At 36.9% G+C, this 20,946-nt stretch overlaps 1 protein-coding gene across 8 annotated transcripts in view; it reads left to right on the top strand.

Moving 5' to 3' along the window:
• ALMS1 (ALMS1 centrosome and basal body associated protein) overlaps positions 1-20,946 on the top strand; it is a 249,616-nt gene that overhangs the window by 40,510 nt on the left and 188,160 nt on the right. For 6 of the 8 annotated variants that reach the window (XR_011425978.1, XR_011425977.1, XM_070235326.1 and 3 more), the window contains 3 exons: positions 197-315; positions 413-562; positions 10,837-10,996. Coding sequence is in view for 6 of the 8 variants with exons in the window: in XM_070235326.1 (XP_070091427.1) it covers positions 197-315; positions 413-562; positions 10,837-10,996 (429 nt within the window). In the remaining 2 variants the exon portion in view is untranslated. The remainder of the gene's footprint in view (positions 1-196; positions 316-412; positions 563-10,836; positions 10,997-20,946) is intronic. The other 2 variants (XM_070235329.1, XM_070235330.1) reach the window with 1 other exon arrangement.

The following is a 20,946-nucleotide window of genomic DNA, read 5'->3' as shown; positions in this document are numbered from 1 at the left end:
CTTTTCAGTAAACTTGGTGGCATGTGATGCAAAGTCAAAGGTGCTTTACCAGTGACCAATAATGCATCATTAATTGTAGTCAGCCAAAAGACATTGCTGAAAGCTGATATAGGCCAAGGTGAAATTCCTCGGTCTATAGGAGCCAAGTCCAGTTTCACTATACATACAATTATGCAAAATGACTCCTATTTTGTAGAGGGCCTGCAGGGGAAGGCTGAATCTGACATCTGTACTCTGGATGATGATACTGAATGCTGTAGCCTAGATGAAAATGCTGTTGTATGCAGTGAAAGAGTTGCTGAACTAGAAAGAGAGGTGAGACATAATAAAATGATAGTTGGGGGGAAACACGGTCTTTTCCAGTATTGTTGCAGGAAATGGTATTGTTATTTTGCTTTTTAATATTTCCCAGATATGTGACCAAGGTGACTTGACTGGTGAGCGCATTGAGCTAGCAGGTTTAGAAAATTTGTTTGATGATCTAGAGATTTGTGACAGCTCCCTGCACTGGCAATCTACTTTACAACTACCATCTGAGGAAGAGAGCAATTTTGAAGAGCCTGTAAGTTTTTCTGTTTGACATTTCTTATGGGCTAGGGAGAGAAGTATTTTAGCTGAAAAATGGGGATGAAAGCAAAGGGACCTTTTATCTCCTCCAGTACCAGCTTGTGACTTGTGCTCTGGTCTTCATTTGATATCTAGAAATATGCTCCATTAATTTCTTAGAGATTGGCATAAAAGAAATGTTTGTGTTTTGTAGACTGTAAGACTTAGTGAGTTCTATAGTGTCTTGGAAAAGGCCATCCTCTGGAGCTCCCAGACCTTTCATCTTGAGGCATCCTGACTCTTCCAAGTTGTGCCAGCAAGAACTCTTGGGACAGTGTTAAGATTAGACTTATTCAGGGAGACATTGAATTGTACTTTTTTCCCTTCTGGCCTTCAATGTACAAGCCTTGGAATAGGCCCTGGAAGTATTCAAGTGTTTCTGTTTAGAAGCTCCTGAAAGATGTGACTTCAGAGGTCTCTTGAAAGTTACAAGAACCAGTGTTTCCCCAGGAAGGATATTGAGGTGCTTAATGTCCAAACTAGTCAGTGTCCCCAAAGGGAACTAACTATCCCCTTCCCGAATGAGCAACATACCATGTATATATACATTCCCTCCATCTGTCTATTTATATCATTATCATGTGTGTGTGTGTGTGTGTGTGTGTGTACTAGAAAATGGTAACTTTGGGGTGTTATAAAAAGTCTATGTCAATGTTTCTTTATTACAAGTCTTCATTTTCTTGGATCCTTGGAACCCTTGGCTTTAACATTTCTCTGGTCCCACTGCCTATCCTCTTTTATCTGATACTGCCAGCTTCAGCTGCAGTCCCACTTCCTTTTAATATATCCTTATATCCTGTTAGTCATTAAATACAGGTAGATAATATGCGTGGTGTACTTTGTGTTACTTTCCTTTTCCTATTTTCTTTTTCTTTTTTTTTTAATTTTTATTTTTTTCGGATGTACATATTTCAAATTCTGTGTACATTACATCATGTTCACCACCCGAACACTAATTATAGTGCATCCCCTCACATGTGACCCTAATCACCCCTTTTGCCCTCCCCCCTCCCCCCTTCCCCAATGGTAACCACCAGTCCAATCTCCAATGCTATGTTTTTTTTTTTATTAAGGTTATGAACGTTAACATCCTTGTGAAATTACAGTTGTACGTCATTATTAGTCATGTTGTAGGTACACCACTTCACCCCTAGTGCCCTCCCCCCACCCCCCTTTCCCCTGGTAACCACCAATCAGTTCTCTTTGTCCATATGTTAACTACCACCTATGAGTGGAGTCATACAGAGTTCGTCTTTCTCTGTCTGGCTTATTTCATTCAACATAATACCCTCAAGGTCTATCCATGTTGTTGTGAATGGGACGACTTTATCCTTTTTTATGGCTGAGTAGTATTCCATTGTATATATATACCACATCTTCTTTATCCAATCATCAGTTGCTGGGCACTTAGGTTGGTTCCCTGACTTGGCTATTGTGAATAATGCTGCGATGAACATAGGGGTGCATGGAACTTTTGGAATTGCTGATTTCAGGTTCTTAGGATAGATACCCAGTAGTGGGATGGCTGGGTCATAAGGTATTTCTATTCTTAACTTCTTGAGGAATCTCCATACTGTTTTCCATAGTGGCTGCACCAGTTTGCATTCCCACCAACAGTGTATGAGGGTTCCCTTTTCTCCACAGCCTCTCCAACATTTGTCACTCTTGGTTTTGGATATTTTTGCCATTCTAACAGGTGTGAGGTGATATCTTAGTGTAGTTTTGATTTGCATTTCCCTGATGATTAGTGATGGTGAGCATCTTTTTCATGTGTCTATTGGCCATCCATATATCTTCTTTGGAGAAATGTCTGTTCATGTCCCCTGCCCATTTTGTAATTGGGTTATTTGATTTTTTATTGTTGAGTTGTGTGAGTTCTTTGTATATTATGGAGATTAACCCTTTGTCGGATAAATAACTTGTGGATATTTTTTCCCAATTAGTGGGCTGTTTTTATGTTTCAATCCTGTTTTCCCTTGCCTTGAAGAAGCTCTTTAGTCTGATGAAGTCCCGTTTGTTTATTCTTTCTATTGTTTCCCTCATGTGAGGGGTTATGGTGTCCGAAAAGATTCTTTTGAAGCTGATGTCAAAGAGTGTGCTGCCGATATTCTCTTCTAGCAGACTTATTGTTTCAGGCCTAATGTTTAGGTCTTTGATCCATTTTGAGTTTATTTTAGTAAATGGTGAAAAAGAATGGTTGATTTTCATTGTTTTACATGTGGCTTTCCAGTTTTCCTAGCACCATTTGTTGAAAAGACTTTCTTTTCTCCATTGTATCCCCTCAGCTCCTTTGTCGAAGATTAGCTGTCCATAGATGTGTGGTTTTATTTCTGGGCTTTCAATTCTGTTCCATTGATCTGTGCACCTGCTTTTGTACCAGTACCATGCTGTTTTTATTACTGTAGCTTTGTAGTACGTTTTGAAGTCAGGGATGGTGATGCCTCCAGCTGTGTTCTTTTTTCTCAGGATTGCTTTAGCAATTCGGGGTCTTTTGTTGCCCCATATGAATTTTAGGATTCTTTGTTCGATTTTTGTAAAGAATGTCATTGGGATTCTGATTGGGATGGCATTGAATCTGTAGATTGCTTTAGGTAGTATGGACATTTTAACTATGTTTATTCTTCCAGTCCATGTGCATGGAATGTCTTTCCATCTCTTTATGTTGTCATCCATTTCTTTCAGAAAAGCCTTGTAATTTTCATCGTATAGGTCTTTCACTTCCTTAGTTAAATTCACCCGGAGGTATTTTATTCTTTTTGTTGCGATTGTGAATGGTATTGTGTTCTTGAGTTTTTTTTTTTTCAGTTCGTTATTAGAGTATAGAAATGCTACTGATTTATGTAAATTGATTTTATACCCTGCACCTTTCTGTAGTTGTTGATTACTTCTGAAAGTTTTCCAATGGATTCTTTGGGGTTTTCTATATATAAGATCATGTCGTCTGCAAACAGTGAGAGTTGCACTTCTTCTCCCCCATTTGGATTCCTTTTATTCCTTTTTCTTGCCTGTTTGCTCTGGCCAGGACCTCCAGAACTATGTTAAATAAGAGTGGTGATAGAGGGCATCCTTGTCTGCTTCCCGTTCTCAGGGGGATGGCGCTCAGTTCTTGCCCATTGAGAATGATGTTGGCTGTAGGTTTGTCATATATGGCCTTTATTATGTTGAGGTAGTTCCCTTCTATCCCCATTTTGTTCAGAGTTTTTATCATAAATGGCTGTTGGATCTTGTCAAATGCTTTCTCTGCATCTATTGAGCTGATCATGTGGTTTTTATTCCTCAGTTTGTTGATGTGGTGTATCATGTTGATTGATTTGGGGATGTTGAACCATCACTGTGTTCCTGGTATGAATCCCACCTGATCATGCTGTATGATCCTTTTGATGAATTGCTGAATTCTGGTTGCCAAAATTTTGTTGAGAATTTTTGCATCTATGTTCATCAGCGATATTGGCCTGTAGTTCTCCTTTTTCGTGCTGTCCTTGTCAGGTTTTGGTATCAGCGTGATGTTGGCCTCGTAGAATGTGTTAGGAAGTGTTCCATCCTCCCTAATTTTTTGGAATAGCTTGAAAAGGATAGGTATTAAATCCTCTCTGAAAGTTTGGTAGAATTCCCCAGGAAAGCCATCTGGTCCTGGGGATTTATTCTTTGGGATGCTTTTGATGGCTGTTTCTATCTCTTTCCTTGTGATTGGTCTGTTCAAATTGTCTACTTCTTCTTGAGTGAGTTTTGGGAGATTGTAGGAGTCCAAGAATTTATCCATTTCCTCTAGGTTATCCATTTTGCTGGCATATAGTTTTTCGTAGTATTCTCTTATAATCCGTTGTATTTCTGTGGAGTCTGTTGTTATTTCTCCTCTTCCATTTCTGATTTTGTTTACTTGAGCTTTCTCTCTTTTTTTCTTTGTAAGTCTGGCTAGGGGTTTGTCAATTTTATTTATCTTCTCAAAGAACCAGCTCTTTGTTTCATTGATCCTTTCTACTGCCTTTTTTGTTTCAATAGCATTTATTTCTGCTCTGATTTTTATTATTTCTCTCTTTCTCCTGACTTTGGGCTTTGTTTGTTCTTCTTTCTCTAATTTGGTTATGTGTACTTTAAGATTGCTGATTTGGGATTTTTCTTGTTAAGATGTGCCTGAGTTGCGATGAATTTTTCCTCTTAATACAGCTTTTGCTGCATCCTCATATGACTTGGTATGGCATGTTATCATTTTCATTTGCCTCCAGGTATTTTTTGATTTCTTCCTTAATTTCTTCAATGATCCATTGCTTGTTCAATAGCATATTGTTTAGTCTCCACATCCTTGTGCCTTTCTCAGCTTTTTTCTTGTAATTAATTTCTAGCTTTACAGCATTATGATCTGAGAAGATGCTTGTTATTATTTCAATTTTTTTTCAAATTTGTAGAGGCTCTCCTTGTTTCCCAACATATGGTCTATCCTTGAGAATGTTCCATGCGTGCTTGAGAAGAATGTGTATTCTGCTGTTTTTGGATGAAGTGTTCTATATAGGTCTGTTAAGTCCAAGTGTTTTAGCTTTTCGTTTAGCTCCACTGTTTCTTTGTTGATTTTCTGTCTCGATGATTTGTCCACTGATGTGAGTGGGGTGTTGAGGTCCCCTACTATTATTGTGTTATTTTTGATATCCTCTTTTAGGTTTGTTAATAGTTGCTTTATGAGCTTTGGTGCTCCTGTGTTGGGTGCATAGATATTTATAAGCGTTATTTCTTCTTGATGAAGTGTCCCTTTGATCATTATATATTGGCCCTCTCTGTCTCTCTTTACCTGCCTTATCTTGAAGTCTGTTTTGTCTGATAGAAATATTGCAACACCTGCTTTCTTTTGTTTGCTATTAGCTTGGAGCATTGTCTTCCACCCCTTCACTCTGAGCCTGTGTTTGTCCTTGGACGTGAGGTGTGTTTCCTGGAGGCAACAAATTGTTGGATCTTGTTCCTTAATCCATTTTGCCACTCTGTTTCTTTTTATTGGAGAGTTCAATCCGTTTACATTGAGGGTGAGTATTGATGCATGAGGGCTTAATGCTGTCATTCTGTTGCTTGTTTTCTGGTTTTCCTGTGTTTCCTTTGTTTCTCGTCCTGTGTGTTTTAGCCTACCCATTGACTTCTGCAATTTCGTATGCTGGGTTTCTTAGACTTTTCCCTATTTGTGTTTTGTGTCTGTGTTCTGTTTTTTAGTTTAGTGGCTATCCTGAAGTTTGTATTCAGAATCTCATGTATAACATAGTCCATTTTCTGGTGGTCTCTTACTTCCTTAGCCTAGACTGTTTCAGTCCCTTTCCTCCTCCCCTCCTAAATTATTATTTTCATCTCTTATTCCAACTTGTGTTGTGAGTTTGTGGTTAGAATGATACGATTGTCTCTGCTTTTGTGATTTCCTTCCCTTTATCCTAATGCTATAGTTGAATATTTGCTATCCTATTCAGATTCTATCTATTTGTCTCCCTACTCTGTGTTTTGTGACCCCTTACTCCCTTTTTTTCTTTTTTCAGGTATGAGAGCTTTCTTGAGGATATCTTGTAGTGGAGGTCGTGAGACTACGAAGTCCCTCAGCTTTTGTTTGTCTGGAAAAGATTTAATTTCTCCCTCATATCTGAAGGATATTTTTGCTGGATAGAGTATTCTTGGCAGAAGATTTTAATCCTTTAAAGTTTTGAATATGTCACTCTAATCTCCCCTAGCTTGTACGGTTTCTGTAGAGAAATCCACTGAAAGTCTGATGGGGGTTCCTTTGTAGGTTAGTTTCTTCTGTCTTGCTGCCCTGAGTATTCTTTCTTTGTCCTTCATTTTTGCCATTTTTACTACTATGTGCCTTGCAGTATGTCTTTTTACATTGAAAAATGTAGGAGAGCTGAAAGCTTCCTCAACACACATTTCTCTCTCAATCCCTAGATTTGGGAAGTTCTCCTCTATTATTTCGTTGAACACACTTTCTCCTCCATTTTCCTTTTCCATGCCCTCAGGAATTCCGATGATTCTTAAGTTGCGTTTTCTCATTGAGTCAGCTTTTTCTCTGTGATTTTCTTCAGTTTTTTTAATTCTTGGTTCTCTTTCTTCCTCTGTCTGGAGCCATTCAGCCTGTCTATCTTCAATTATGCTAATTTTCCCCTCTATGCTGTCTACACAGGCATTCAGTGAATCCGTATTCTGTTTTATCTGATTCATTGTATTTTTCATCTCTAGTATTTCTAATTGATTCTTCTTTACAATTTCAATCTCTTTTGTGAAGTAACTCCAGAACTCGTTGACTTGTGTCTCTATATTTCCCTTTACCTCATTGAATATTTTGAGGATAGCCATTTTGAACTCCTCTTCACTTAGTTTAGCCATTTCCAAGCCCTCAGGACCTACTTCTGTATTTTTATTGTTTTCCTTTTGGACTGGAGCTTTTATAAATTGCTGGATGGTAGAGCAGCGGTTTTTGCACATGATTCTATTATTCGGCTGCAATTACAGCCTGTCGCCACTAGATAGGGGTCGAGAGGCTTGTTTTCTGAGCCCTGCACCTGCAGCCAAGATGGCGGCACCCAGCGTGGGTTGGGGGAGGAGGGGCACTTTCACTTGCGTGACCTGTATTGGTTCAGATCTGACTTTCTGGTCTCCTGAGGCCCTGGCTTGCTGGGGCTCCCCCACGGGAAAGCTTTCCCCTGTTGGAGGGTTTCTGCTGCACGGGTGGTGGGCGTCCTGGACTATCCCCCATGCTTGGCCCCTCCCCCACTCCTTCCTGCACCCGTGGCAGGGATCCCAGTCCTTAGGGGAGAGAGCGAAGTTCTCTCCTACCCCCGTTCCAGATCCTCCCAGGCCGGCTGCAGTCTCTCTGCCTTCCGTCATTTGGCTGCTGTGGGTCTCTGACGATTTCTGTTATTAAGATTGTTTTTTTGGTTGGAAAGCGTTTGTTCTTTTTGGTTGTACTTTCGAGGGGAGAGAGTCCCAGGTGAGCTCATGCCACCATGTTGCTGACCTCTTTTCCTATTTTCTGATGAGTAAGATTAGTACGTCATTGGAAAGCTATTAGTTTAGGTTGGAACCATATTTAGACCTTTAGTTTCAGACAATTGATAAGAGAAAATGAACAGATATTGTGATGAACTTTTCCTCCTTATTATAATTGAATTTATAGAAATTTTTAATAGAGAGAACTGTTAGGTTCATTTTATTTTCTTCAACATTGTAAAGTAAGCATTATTTAGTTCTAATTAATAACAATGGGTATGAAAATGATAGCTAATATTCTGTGCTCAAATACTATGCTAACAGTTTTACTTATGTACATCAATTTGTTTAGTCCTTTGGTCAATCCTATCAGGTAGGATTGTTGGGGATTATCATCATCCCATTTTACAATTGACACTTAGATGGTTAAGGAACTTGCTCAAGGTTGTTTAGCTAGTAGGGGAACTAGTATTTGAAACTAAGCTTAGTTATGTACTGCCTCCCTGTTTAACTATTCTTCAGTGAAACCAGGGCCAAGATTTTGCATTATTTTGGCAAGAGCAAAGGAGAGTTGTCAAAGTCAGTTTCACTAAGATTGAGAAACAAAATATGATCAATTTTGTGTGTGTGTGTGTGTGAGGAAAATTGACCCTGAGCTAACATCTGTTGCCAATCTTTCTCTTTTTGCTTGAGGAAGATTGTCACTGAGCTAAAATCTGTGCCAATCCTCCTCTATTTTATGTGGGTCACCACCATACCATGGCTTGATGAGTGGTGCTAGGTCTGTGCCTGGGATCCGAACCTGTGAATCCTGGGGCGCTGAAGTGGAGCACGTGAACTTAACCACCTAGCCGATCCCCAAAATATGATCAATTTTCAACTTAGAAGTTTCTAATTTTTTTGATTATACTACTTTTGTAACTTACATCAACTTTTCATATAGATACAATTTATTTAAAGAAATGAAGCTATGTATTCAGTTAGTGGTGATGTGCTGAGATTAACTCTGACCACTATTCCAAATTTTATTTGCTCTTAACTGTAGCCTTAAGTATAGTTTTTCAGGTGAGGGACTGTGTATTGTCCTTCACTCTTAGCTGTATTCTGTGATCTCAGAGTTACATAATGCCAATGTTAGGGAAACAAGGAGCCAGATATTGAAGTTATCTTCCTGTGTGGCTCAGCTTGCTCTCAGGGGGTTTGAAACTCCTTGGTTTCTTCCTTATTCTTATCTGTGTCTCAGAAGAGTCATTCATACTTGTTTGTCTCACTTTGGTACCTACCCATCATTCTCTAAATGAGTATTTGGGTATCCACTGATGTATGATGTAGATTGCGGCAATGAAAAGAATGTGGAGATTTGGAGTCAAAACCCTGTTCACTTATTTGCTAGCCTTGTGTCTTGGGCAAATAAGTAACTTTGGAGGATCATTCTCTTCATCTACAGAGAGAAAAAGGAGTAGTAATAATCAACCTCATGCATTGTTATATTAAATGAGGTAAGGTATATCACTTTAGATAGTGCCTGGCTGTTTGTTCTCTTCACTGTGCTGAAACTAGACTTACTAGGCTCTCACCAGTAGTTTGTTGTTCTCTGTTGTTATTTTGTTTTTTCTTTCTCCTTGTTCCTGTAGCAGCATATTACATTCTTCTAGCCTCTGTGATAAAATACTGTTTTATTATCCCTTATTTTGGCCATGTAACTCTAAATATTATTTAAGGTTTACTCTTTAGATTTCTTTTTGTTTTGTGCGTCCTCTGTCCCCCCAAAGACATAGTTTCCTCCCAAGGTTTAAATGCTTTTCTTTGTGATTTTTTCCCTCCTGATTCCTTGCATTTTCAATTAGTAATGAAGATCTGCTGATCTCTTAAATAAACACTTCTCATCTTTTTCATTCTACATTTTCTTTTGTATTACCTACTCTAATATCTGTATATTTTGAATCTTTCATATAATGAAGTTTTATTGAAGTCAAGGTTGGAATAGAAATTATTTCCTCCTACATTTGGAAGCTGTAGGGAAAAACTATTATTAAACACACACAAGTATCTATCTGTCATATATACGGTATATATGTTAATAAGCTGCACTTCAAAAAACTCTCCTTCAGGAGTGGCTAATTGAAAACAGAACTTTGTGCCATGTTTAGAGCAGGGTTTCTCTGCACTATTGTCATTTTGGGTTGAATAATTCTTTGTTATGGGAGCTGTTCTGTGCATTTTAGGATTTAGCAATATCCTTGGCCTTTACTCACTAGATGCCAGTAGCATTCCTCCCCTTAAAGTTATGATAGTGAAAAATGTCTCCAGGCATTGCCAAATGTTCCTTGGTGGGAGAGGTGGGTACATGCAAAATCTCCTCCCATTGAGAACCACTAGTCTAGAGAAACCTATATGTCAGTAGAAGTAGAATATTCCTTTCCACACCCTCCAGCTTCCTAAGAATGTTCATTACTACACAGTGAAAAAATTTTGATAAAAAAGGATAGAAAAATTCATGCTTATGTACATTTTTAGGCTCTCTCCTGTCAGGGTATCACTAGAATAATCTTTTTAGGAGAATAAAGAAACCTAAAAGTAGTATATTGTTTTTATATGAAAGTATACTCTGTATTTGGTGAAAAATTGTGTGTGTTTATGTACTAACATCATTAGTAATGGTTTCTAATTTTTTTTTCTTGTAAGGACTTGTTGAGATCCTATGAAATTTTAGGAACTTCTTTTTCAGTATTTAACTTTTACTTCACTATCAGTTTATATTTTCCACTACTTTTATTTCAAGAAATTTGAGGAGTTGTGTTCTTTCATAACTGATCACAGATGCAGTTCTTTGATGCTTTTATTTTTCTTCTAAACATTTGTGGATAGTTTGAAAATATTCCTGTTCTCTTTTCCCTCTGTTCCTCTTTCCTTTCCACAACACACCTCTCCTACTTAAAAAAAAAAAATCCTTGAGCTTGTCAAGAATAATATCACAGTTCAAATCCTGCAGGGATCATACTATTATAAGGAGCAAACTTGCGAGTACTAGAACACTTCTAGCCCTCCCATCTGGGATATTCTATACAGGCAGACTTCTGTACCCTCAGAATAGTTTGTAGAGCCTTCTTGGTATTGACCAAACAAGATATGACCTGTATATGAATTTAGGAGGGTTGAGAATATGATCTTAACTAACTGGTGTAACTGCTTGGTATTCATTTTCATAAAAATGAAGTTTGTTTTTTAGCGGATGAACTCTAAAATTAATCTTATTTTCTTCATTTTTTTAATCTCTTTTCATAGGTAGGTCATTCTAATGTGGACATTAATCAGTCTTTTTCATCTGTATTGCCGCCATTTGTTCCTCATGAGCCAGCCAGAGAGTTGGAGTATCACTCTTCAGATCTCAGAATGTTGAGGGTATCTCCTGACACTGTGCCCAAGACTCTCAAACATTTAGCGGGTAAGTAGGAAAGGAGATAGTAAGTGTCCTTATGGCTAGCTTGTTAAAAATATCTTGCTATGCCTAACTAATTTTTTATTTTTGAACTCCTGCAATAATGTTAACTTCAGATTAGGTGTATTTATCCCTAGATCCCCTGATCTTTTGTTAGATGAACCATTTGATTTTTCGTTGCATTTTTCATGACAATGTTTAGAACTGAATTACATGAAAGAATCTAATATTAGAGAGAGTTTGTTTCTATATTCCTTTCTGTGACTTGAAGGGAAAAAGGAATTAATTGAGCACAAAAGGACATGAGTGGATACAAATAGGTTTGTAGACAGGAAATTGAGAGATCAGTTTTGAGGTAGAAAGCAAGATTATCTGCTGAGGGAGGTGAGAAGTTGTAGAGGTGGGATAGGGGGTTTGAGAAGAGTGGCTTGGTGGAGGCTTAGAATTTATGTTGAAGTGAATAGGAGATGGAGCTGACCAAGGACAAGCAAAAGGATTGGCAAGTGGTTCTGAGAAGGTAGCTGAGGTTAGAGATGATTCTATAATGTTGTCAGTCTATATAGACTCTGATTTTTCTCTACTAAAACTCAGGAATAGAGAAGATCAATTACAGGATTGATCCTTGGTTGAGGGATTTGTTGAGTGGGTGGTGCGGTGGCAGGAAAGCAGTGGAAGGGAATCAGTGAGAGGAGGTGATGAGCTGTTGATTTCAGCCTGCATAGGGAAAGAAGAGAAGCCAGAAGAGTTGTTAGTCTGGAAGAAAATAGAGGGAACAGAGGTTTATTTGTGAGATTGAATAGGTGAGCTGGGTATAAGTTACTGAGAGAGCTAGAGGAATAGGTAATTTTGGTCAGATTGAGTTAGTACATTTAAATGGGGATCTTATTGAAGGGTGATTAGATCCATTGCATGGCCCTGGGATTGGACAGTAGAAGTTGAATACAGATCACTGGGTAAAGTAAATTGAGATTTTGAGGCTAGCTTATTGGATTGGTTAACTGTGTTTAAATATCTTCTCATTAATGTGGGATTTGGGGTTTAGGGAAAGCCTGTGAACCAGACCTTAAAGTCTTCAAAAAATAAATAGAGGGCTGGCCTGGTGTCATAGTGGTTAAGTTCGTGTGCTCTGCTTCAGTGACCCAGGGTTCACGGGTTTGTATCCCAGGTGCGGACCTACACACTGCTCATCAAGCCATGCTGTGGCAGCATCCCACATATAAAGTGGAGGAAGACTGGCACAGATGTTAGCTCAGCAAATCTTCCTCAAGCAAAAAGAGGGAGATTGGCAACATAGGTTAGCTCAGGGCTGATCTTCCTCACCAAAAGCAAAAACAAAAACAAATGAATGGGAGCAACTGAGAGTTGTAAGGAGAAAGTGATAGATGGAGGATGATATAGAAGCTGTGTGTCATCTAAACCTCAAAAAGATTTTATTTGTATGTTTGTTTGTTTATTTGAGGAAGATGGAAAATAATGGTAAGGAAATAGTTATGAGAAATAGTTAAATGCTAACTTCCATCTCTGCCTGTTTCTAGAATCATGGTATATGGGAGAGGACTGCAAGGGTAGTAGTATTGTCAAGGGGAAAATCAAGTTTCTTTTAAGGCAAAAAGTTAGAGAGTATTCTATGAAAAATTTGAGAATGGTTGTTTATTAAATAGCAGAATGGTTTCAAAGAGCATGGAGGAAAGGAGGGAGGGGAAGAATAAATAGTGGGAAGAACCAAGGTAAGAAAACAGCAGGAATAAAATGTGGCAACAGGAGACTGGTAGTATTTGCCTTTTCTCTCTACCGGGGATTTCAATGATGAGCATAGTTGAAATGACTGGCCTCAAATATCCTAATTTTATCAGAAGTAATTTTGATGTCAGAACTATCTAAGGGTCCCAGCTCATGTCTGATCTGGTCCCAGAGATGAGATGAGGACTTCCCTAGGATTTGAGAAAGGCATTATGTCTAAAAATGTATTTTTCTGGCTGTCTTGTACAAATTATAGCATGGCTTCGTAAGGAATTCTCAGATTGCAGTGTGTCATTCCTCCCACCCCTTACCCCCGCCATTACGTCCTTTGAAATTGTCCTCGGATATTATGTTCTTTTTTCTCTTTGCATTTGCATTGACCTACCTTAAAGCTCACTGATTTCATTCCTTGGCATGTTCAGCCTATTGATGAGCTCATCAAAGGCATCCTTCATTTCTGTTACAGTGTTTTTGATTTCTGTCATTTCGTTTTGATTCTTTCTTAGAGTTTTCATCGTTCTGCTTACATTACTCATCTGTTCTTACATGTCCACTTTTTCAGTTAGAGCTCTCAGCTTATTAATCATAGTTATTTTAAATTCCTAGTCTGATAATTCGAAATCTTTGCCATATCTGAGTCAGGTTCTATTTCTTGCTTTGTCTCTTCACATTGTTTTTTGCCTTTTAACATGCCTTGTGATTTTTTGTTGAACCTTGGACATGATGTAAAAAGAACTGAGGTAAATAGACCTTTGGTGTAAGGTTTTAAGTTTATCTTGCTAAAAGTTAAACAGTTTGCTGTAACTGTGGTGTCAGACGCTAAAATTTCCTCTCATGTCCTTGTTTTTGTCTCTCCTGTTGTCTTTTGGTTTCCCTTGAGACTCCTTCTTAAATAGTCTGAGCCTTGCTTGCGTTCTTTCATCTGTAACCTCCTGTTGTTATACAGGAGCCCTGTTGATGTAGTGGTAATGTGTGGAGGGGAGAGGCTGCATTATAATAATCCTGTGATTAGGTCTCAGTCTTTTAGTGAGCCTGCGTCCCTGGACTGTTATATTTACAAGTGCTTCTCAGCATCTTACCCCTACGTAGGTGAAACAGGAAGGTTAGAGGGGGCTGGAGTTGGGTATTTTTCTTCTCCCAGGTTGGTTAGGTTCTGGTAAAACCAATTCAGGCTCTGGTAATATAATTTCCTTTGAGGTCAGTCTTTCATTACGGAGAACAGAGGGCTCTGGGCTGCTTCTAAAATGGCTACTTTTCCCCTCCTCCTGCCAGAAATATGAGGGTATTTTTGTTCCATCTTTATCCAGAGATCCTTGTGGGGCTTCTGGAAGTAAAACTCTTGAAAATGTGGGGTCCTTCCCTAAGGCTGGGCCCCAGGAGTTTTTATCTCTAAAGTGAGTCCATGCTCTTAGCCCCTAGCAGTTTGTCAAATGCAGTTTAATTTTTCCTACCAGTTCCTGGCTTCAGCAGCTTCTGCTCCCCATAATCTGTGATTCTTTGTATTTTCCTCTCTCTCCAGTTTTCTGGCTGGTGGTTTACCCTGTGAACTCAGTTCTCTGATGGATCTAAGCAGAGCTGTTGATTTTCAGTTTGTTTAGCTCTTTTCTTGTGCAAATGGGAATGACTTCTACGCTTTTACCCGCTGGACAAGAAAAATCTCCCTCTTTTTTAAAGTGTTCAGATAAATAATAAAAGCAACCGAGATAGAGCTTTGGGAGGAAGAATGACTTATTTAGAATAAAAGTTAAAACCATCTGTCAGTAGCTTTTTTTAAACAGCTTTATTGAGGTGTAATTCACATACTATACACTTCATCCATTTCAAGTGTACAGTTCACTGAGTTGTGCAAACATCACTATACTCTAATTTTAGAACATTTTTATACTCCCAAGGAAACCCTGTAACTGTTAGTGGTCACTCCCCACTCCACACCTCCCTCAGCATTCCCACTGTGTCTGTAAATTTGCCTATTCTGGAGATTTTCATATAGATGAAATCATACAATAATGTGATCTTGTGTGACTGGGTTCTTTCACTGTGTATGTTTTCAAGATTTATATGTTATAACATGAATCAGTACTCATTCCTTTTTATTGCCAATAATAGTAGATTGTATGGATATGTCACATTTTGTGTACCCATTCATCAGTTGATGGACATTTGGGTTGTTTTCACTTTTTTGGCTCTTATGAATAAAGTTGCTGTGAACATTCATGTACATGTTTTTGTGAATATGTATATTTTCACATCTGTTTGATATATATCTAGGAGTAGAATTGCTGGTTCTTGATAACAGTGTTTAACATTTTGAAGAACTGCTCAACTGTTTTCCAAAGAGTGTGCACCATATTACAATTCCCACCAGCATTATGAGGGTTCCAATTTCTCCACTTTCTCAGCAACACTTGTTATTTTCTGTCTTTGTGATTATAGCCATTCTGGTGGGTGTGAGGTGGTATCTTGTGGTTTTAGCTTACATTTCCCTAATGGCCACTGATGTTGAGCGTCTTTTTTTGTGTTTATTGGCCATTTGTATATCTTCTTTGGAGAAATGTCTATTCAGATTCTCACTCCCTTTTTTATTGGGTTATTTATCTTTTTGTTATTGAGTTGCAAGAGTTCTTTATATATTTTGAATACAAGTCCTTTATCGGATACATTATTTGCAAAAGTTTTCTCCCTCTCTGGGTTGTCTAGTCTCTTAATTGATGATATTGATTGCAGTACAAAGTTTTTAATTTTGATGATATCCACTTCATCTGTTTTTCTTCTTTTTAAAAATTTAATATTTAAATGGTGATAAAATACACATAATATAAAACTTACCATTTTACCCATTTTTAAGTATACAGTTCAGTGGCATTAAATACATTCACATTGTTGTGCAAAACATCACCACCATCTATCCACAGAACTCTTTCTTGTAAATCTGAAACTCTGTATCTATTAAATAGTAACTCCCTATTCGCTGCTACCCCTTGTCAACTGCCATTCTACTTTTTATCTCTATGAATTTGACTACTCTAGGTTCCTCATATAAGTGGAATCATGCAGTATTTGTCTTTTTGTGACTGGCTTATTTCACTTAGAATAGTGTCTTCAAAGTTTCATCCGTGTTGTAGCCTATATCAGATTGCCTTGAGTCTGTCGATTTGTTTTGGGAGTATGCCATCTTAAATAATATTAAATATTTTGATTTATAAACATGAGATGTCTGTTTATTTGAGAGTATTGCCATCTTAATATTAAATACTTTGATCTATAAACATGGGATGTTTTTCCATTTATTTGGGTCTTCTTAATTTCTTTCAACAATATTTTATAGTTTTCAGTATACAAGTCTTGCACTTTGTTAAATTACTTCTAAGTATTTTAATGTTTTTGATGTCATTGTAAAAAGTTGTTTTCTTCATTTCGCTTTTGGAATATTCATTGCTAGTGTAAAGAAATACAGTTGAATTTTTTATGTTAATCTTGTAGCCTGCAACCTTGCTTAACCTTTCTTATTTCAAATAAGTTTTGTGTGGATTTCTTATAATTTTTATATACAAGATCATGTCATCTGCAAATACAGGCATAGCTTATTTTATTGTGCTTTGCTTTATTGCGCTTCATGGATATTGCGTTTTTTTTTCTGGGGGAAGATTAGCCCTAAACTAACTGCTGCCAATCCTCCTCTTTTTGCTGAGGAAGACTGGCCCTGAGCTAAAATCTGTGCCCATCTTCCTCTACTTTATATGTGGGACGCCTACCACAGCATGGCCTGCCAAGTGGTGCCGTGTGTCCACACCTGGAATCTGAACTGGCGAACCCTGGGCCACTGAAGCAGAACGTGCACGTGCACTTAACCGCTGCGCCACTGGGCCAGCCGTTGCGTTTTTGTAAGACCCGCCACCAGCAAAAAGATTATGACTCGCCGAAGGCACAAATGATGGTTAGCATTTCTTAGCAATAAAATATTTTTAAATTAAGGTATGTACATTGTTTTTTTAGACATATGCTGTTGCACACTTAGTAGATTACAGTATAATGTAGACATAACTTTTTTTTTTTTTTAAGATTTCATTTTTCCTTTTTCTCCCAAAGCCCCCTGGTACATAGTTGTGCATCTTCAGTTGTGGGTCCCTCTAGTTGTGGCATGTGGGATGCTGCCTCAGCATGGCTTGACGAGCAGTGCCATGTCCGCCCCCAGGATTTGAACCCGTGAAACCCTGGGCCACCGAAGCACAGGGCGTGAACCTAACCACTCGGCCACAGGGCCAGCCCCAGCTTTTTTTTTCCTTTTTAAAGATCGGCACCTGAGCTAACGTCTGTTGCCAATCTTCTTTTTCCCTTTTTTTTTCTTCTTCTCCTCCCTAAAGTCCCCCAGTACATAGTTGTATGTTCTAGTTGTGAGTGCTGCTGGTTGTGCTATGTGGGACACCGCCTCAGCATGGCTTGATGAGCAATGCCATGTCTGCACCTAGGATTCGAAGTGGCAAAACCCCAGGCCGCTGAGGCGGAGCACATGAACTTAACCACTCGGCCATGGGCCAGCCCCTAAACATAACTTTTATGTGCACTGGGAAACAAAAAAATTTGTGTAACTCATGTTATTGCGATATTTGCTTTGTTGCAGTGGTCTAGAACCAAACCTGCAATATCTCCAAGGTATGCCTATAGAGATAGTCTTACTTCTTCCTTTCTAATATGGATGCCTTTGATATATTTCATTTCCCCAGTTGCTGTGACTAGAACCTCCAATACAGTGTTGCATAGAAGTGGAAAGAGCAGACATCCTTGTCTTGTGTTGGTCTTTGTGGGACTATATCAAGTGTTTTATCATTAAGTATGATATTAGGTATGGGACTTTTGTAGATGTTTTTTATCACGCTGAGGAAGTTCCCTTTTATTTGCAGTTTTTAGAGCATATTTGTTGTGTTAAGGGTGTTAGATTTTATCAAATATTTTTTCTGTGTCTTTAACGGTGATCTTATGGTTTTTGTTCTTTATTCTAATAATATGTTGCATATTAATTTTCATATGTTGAACCAACTTTGCATTCTTGGTTATATATATGCCACTCAGGTATGATGTATACTCCTTTTTGTATGTTGTTGGATTCCTTTTGCCAGTAATTTTTTGAGGAATTTTGTGTTTATGTTCATAATAGATATTGGTGTGTAGATTTCTTGTGATTTTTTTTGTTGTTGTTTCACTTTGGTACAAAGGTAATACTAGTGTCATAAGTTGAGCTGGGAAGCATTCTCTGCTCTTCTAGTTTTTGGAAGAGTTTGTAAAGGATTGGGGTTAGTTTTTCTTGGCTAGAACTCACTGTGAAGCTGCCTGATCAATTTTTTGTAGAAGTTTTAAAATTACTAATTCTGTCTCTTTACTTGCTAAAAGTCTATTCAGATGTTATATTTTTCATGATCCAGTTTTCATAATTTGTCTTTCATGGAATTGTCCATTCCAGCTGGATTATCTAATTTGTTGTCATATAGCTGTTCATGGTATTCTGATATATTCCTTTTTGTTTTGTAAGGTTGGTAGTAGTGCCCCCTCTCTCATTCCTGATTTTAGTAATTTGAATTTTCTTTATCTATCTTTTTTTGGTGAGTCTAGCTAAATTTTGTCAATTTTGTTGATCTTTTCAAAGAAATAAACTTGGTTTCTCTACTTTTTCTAAACTCTTATTTTTCTTTACCTTTTAAATCTCTGTTTCATTTATTTCCAGTTTAGTCTTTATTGTTTCCTTCCTTCCACTCGCTTCAGTTTTAGTTTGTATTTTTTACTGTTTCTTATGGTGATGAAAGGTTAGGCTGTTGATTTGAGATCTTTTTAATATAGGTGTTTACGTTGATAAATTTCTAAGCACTACTTGAGCTGCATGCCCTAAGTTTTGGTTTGTTGTGTTTTTGTTTTAATTCATCTAAAGTATTTCCTGATTTCCGTTGTAATTTTTTTTCATTGACCTCTTGGTTATTTGGGAATTTGTTTTTTAATATCCACATATTCATGAATTTTCTCTTCTTGCTATCTTATTTGATTCCATTTTTGTTGGAGAACATATACTTTGAATGATTTCAGTTCTTTTAAATTTTGTCTTGTTTTATATCCTAGTGTATAGTTTATCCTGTAGAATGTACAGTTTGCATGTGAGAAGAATGTGCATTCTGCTGTTGTTAGGTGGTGTGTTCTATACGTGTCTTAGTTCTAGTGGGTTATACTGTTCAGGTCTTCTGTATCCTTGTTGAATTCTGCTTAGTTGTTTTCTCCATTTTTCAAAGTAGGGTATTGAAGTCTTCAACTGTTAGTGTTTGTGTGTCTCTCCCTTCTTTTCTGTCAGATTTGCTTTGTGTATTTGAGACTATGATATTAAGTACATTTATGTTTATAATTGTTATATATTCCTGATGAATTGACCTTTTTGTTGTAATAAATTGTCCCTGTTTGTACTTCTAGTAACTTTTTTTGTTTTAAACTCTGTTTTGTCTTATATCAGTTTGGGCACTCACTTCATGTCTTACAGTTGCTGCTTGTATGGTATATCGTTTTTCATCCCTGTACTTTCAACCTGTTTGTATCTTTGAATCTAAAGTGTGTCTCTTTTAAACAGCTTATAGTGGGATCTGTTTTTTTTAAATTCAGACTGATAATCTTTGCATTTTGATGTGATTGTTTAATCCATTCACATTTGATGGGATTATTGATAAGCATAGATTTACAATTGCTGGTTTACCTTTTGTTTTTCGTATGTCTCATATCGTTTTTGTTCTGTTCTTCCTTTACTGCTTACCGCTTAAGTGAATATTTTCTAAAATATTTATTTTATATTATTGTTTATATTATAAATAATACATATTATTTAATGTAATAAATACAACATAAAATATAATTATATTTAATTAGTATTGATTAAATATAGTATTTATTATATTAATTGATTAAATATATTTATTATATTAAATATGTGAATATATAATAAATAATAAATATATGTAAATATAAAATTATAATATAAATATAAATAATATTTTCTAATATTTTATATCTAAAATATTTTGTAAAAAATGTGTGACATTTTAAATTTCTTGAATGATTTTTTTAGGTAATTTTTAAGTTATATTCTTAGTGGTTGCTCTAGCACTTACAAAGTTTCTCTTATCAGAAATACTCCCAATTTATACTAACTTAATTCTAGTGTGATAGAGACATTATTCTTAAATAGTTCTATTCCCTCTTCTTATTTTGTATGCTGTTATTGTTATACTTATTAGTATGACACCTATATGTGTTACAAACCCAAGAATATATTACCTTGTTATAATTATTTATATAATTTTATGTATTTTAACAAGCTGAGAGAAGTAGGGAGAGCAAGTATTTATTTATAGAGCTTGTTATATTAATCTTCTGATTTACCTCTTCTTATTCTCTTTATTTGTTTCTGTGGATTTGTTACCATCTAGTATCATTTCCTTACTCCACTCCAGCTTTGCTCCCACCTGCCTCCCTTTGATGTTATTATCAAATATGTTACATTTCTATATGTTATAGCCCCAATAATACAATTATATACATATTACTTTATAATTTCTTTTAAAATCAGTTACGAGAAGAAAGGAAAAGAAGTATGCAAGTATGCTGTCTTTTTGTAATTAACCTACGTAATTATTTTTACTAGCACCATTTGTTTTATTATGTAAATTTGAATTAGTGTCTGGTGTCACTTGCTTTTAGCCTGAAGAACTTCCTGCAGTATTTCTTGTGAGGTGGGTCTGCTACCAACAAATTCTCAGTGTTTTTATGTCTGGGAATATTTTTATTTTGTCTTTTGAAAGCTAGTTTTGCTGTTTTGGAATTCTTGGTTGACAATCTTTTCTTTCAGCACTTTGAATATATCTTCCCACTGTCTTCTGGCCTTTATAATTTCTGATAAGAAGTCAGCTATTAATCTTGTTAGCGTTCTCTTGTATGTGTTTTCTCTTCCTGCTTTCAAGATATTCTTTTTGTTTTTCAACATTTTCATGAGGATGTGTTGGTGTGAATCTCTGAATTTATCCTACGTTGAGTTCATTAATTTTCTCAAATGTGTAGATTAGCTTTTCATCAAATTTGGGAAATTTCAGCTGTTATTTCTTTGAGTATTTTCTCTGCTCCTTTCTCTTTTCTGCCTCGAGTATTCCCCATTATACATATGTTGGTGCATTTAGTCTTGCCTCACTGCTCTCTGA

This window comes from Equus caballus, chromosome 15 (assembly GCF_041296265.1).
Source record: "Equus caballus isolate H_3958 breed thoroughbred chromosome 15, TB-T2T, whole genome shotgun sequence".
Taxonomy (NCBI): Eukaryota; Metazoa; Chordata; class Mammalia; order Perissodactyla; family Equidae; genus Equus; species Equus caballus.
Note: the sequence above shows the minus strand (reverse complement) of the source record. Positions and strands in the feature narration are given on the sequence as shown.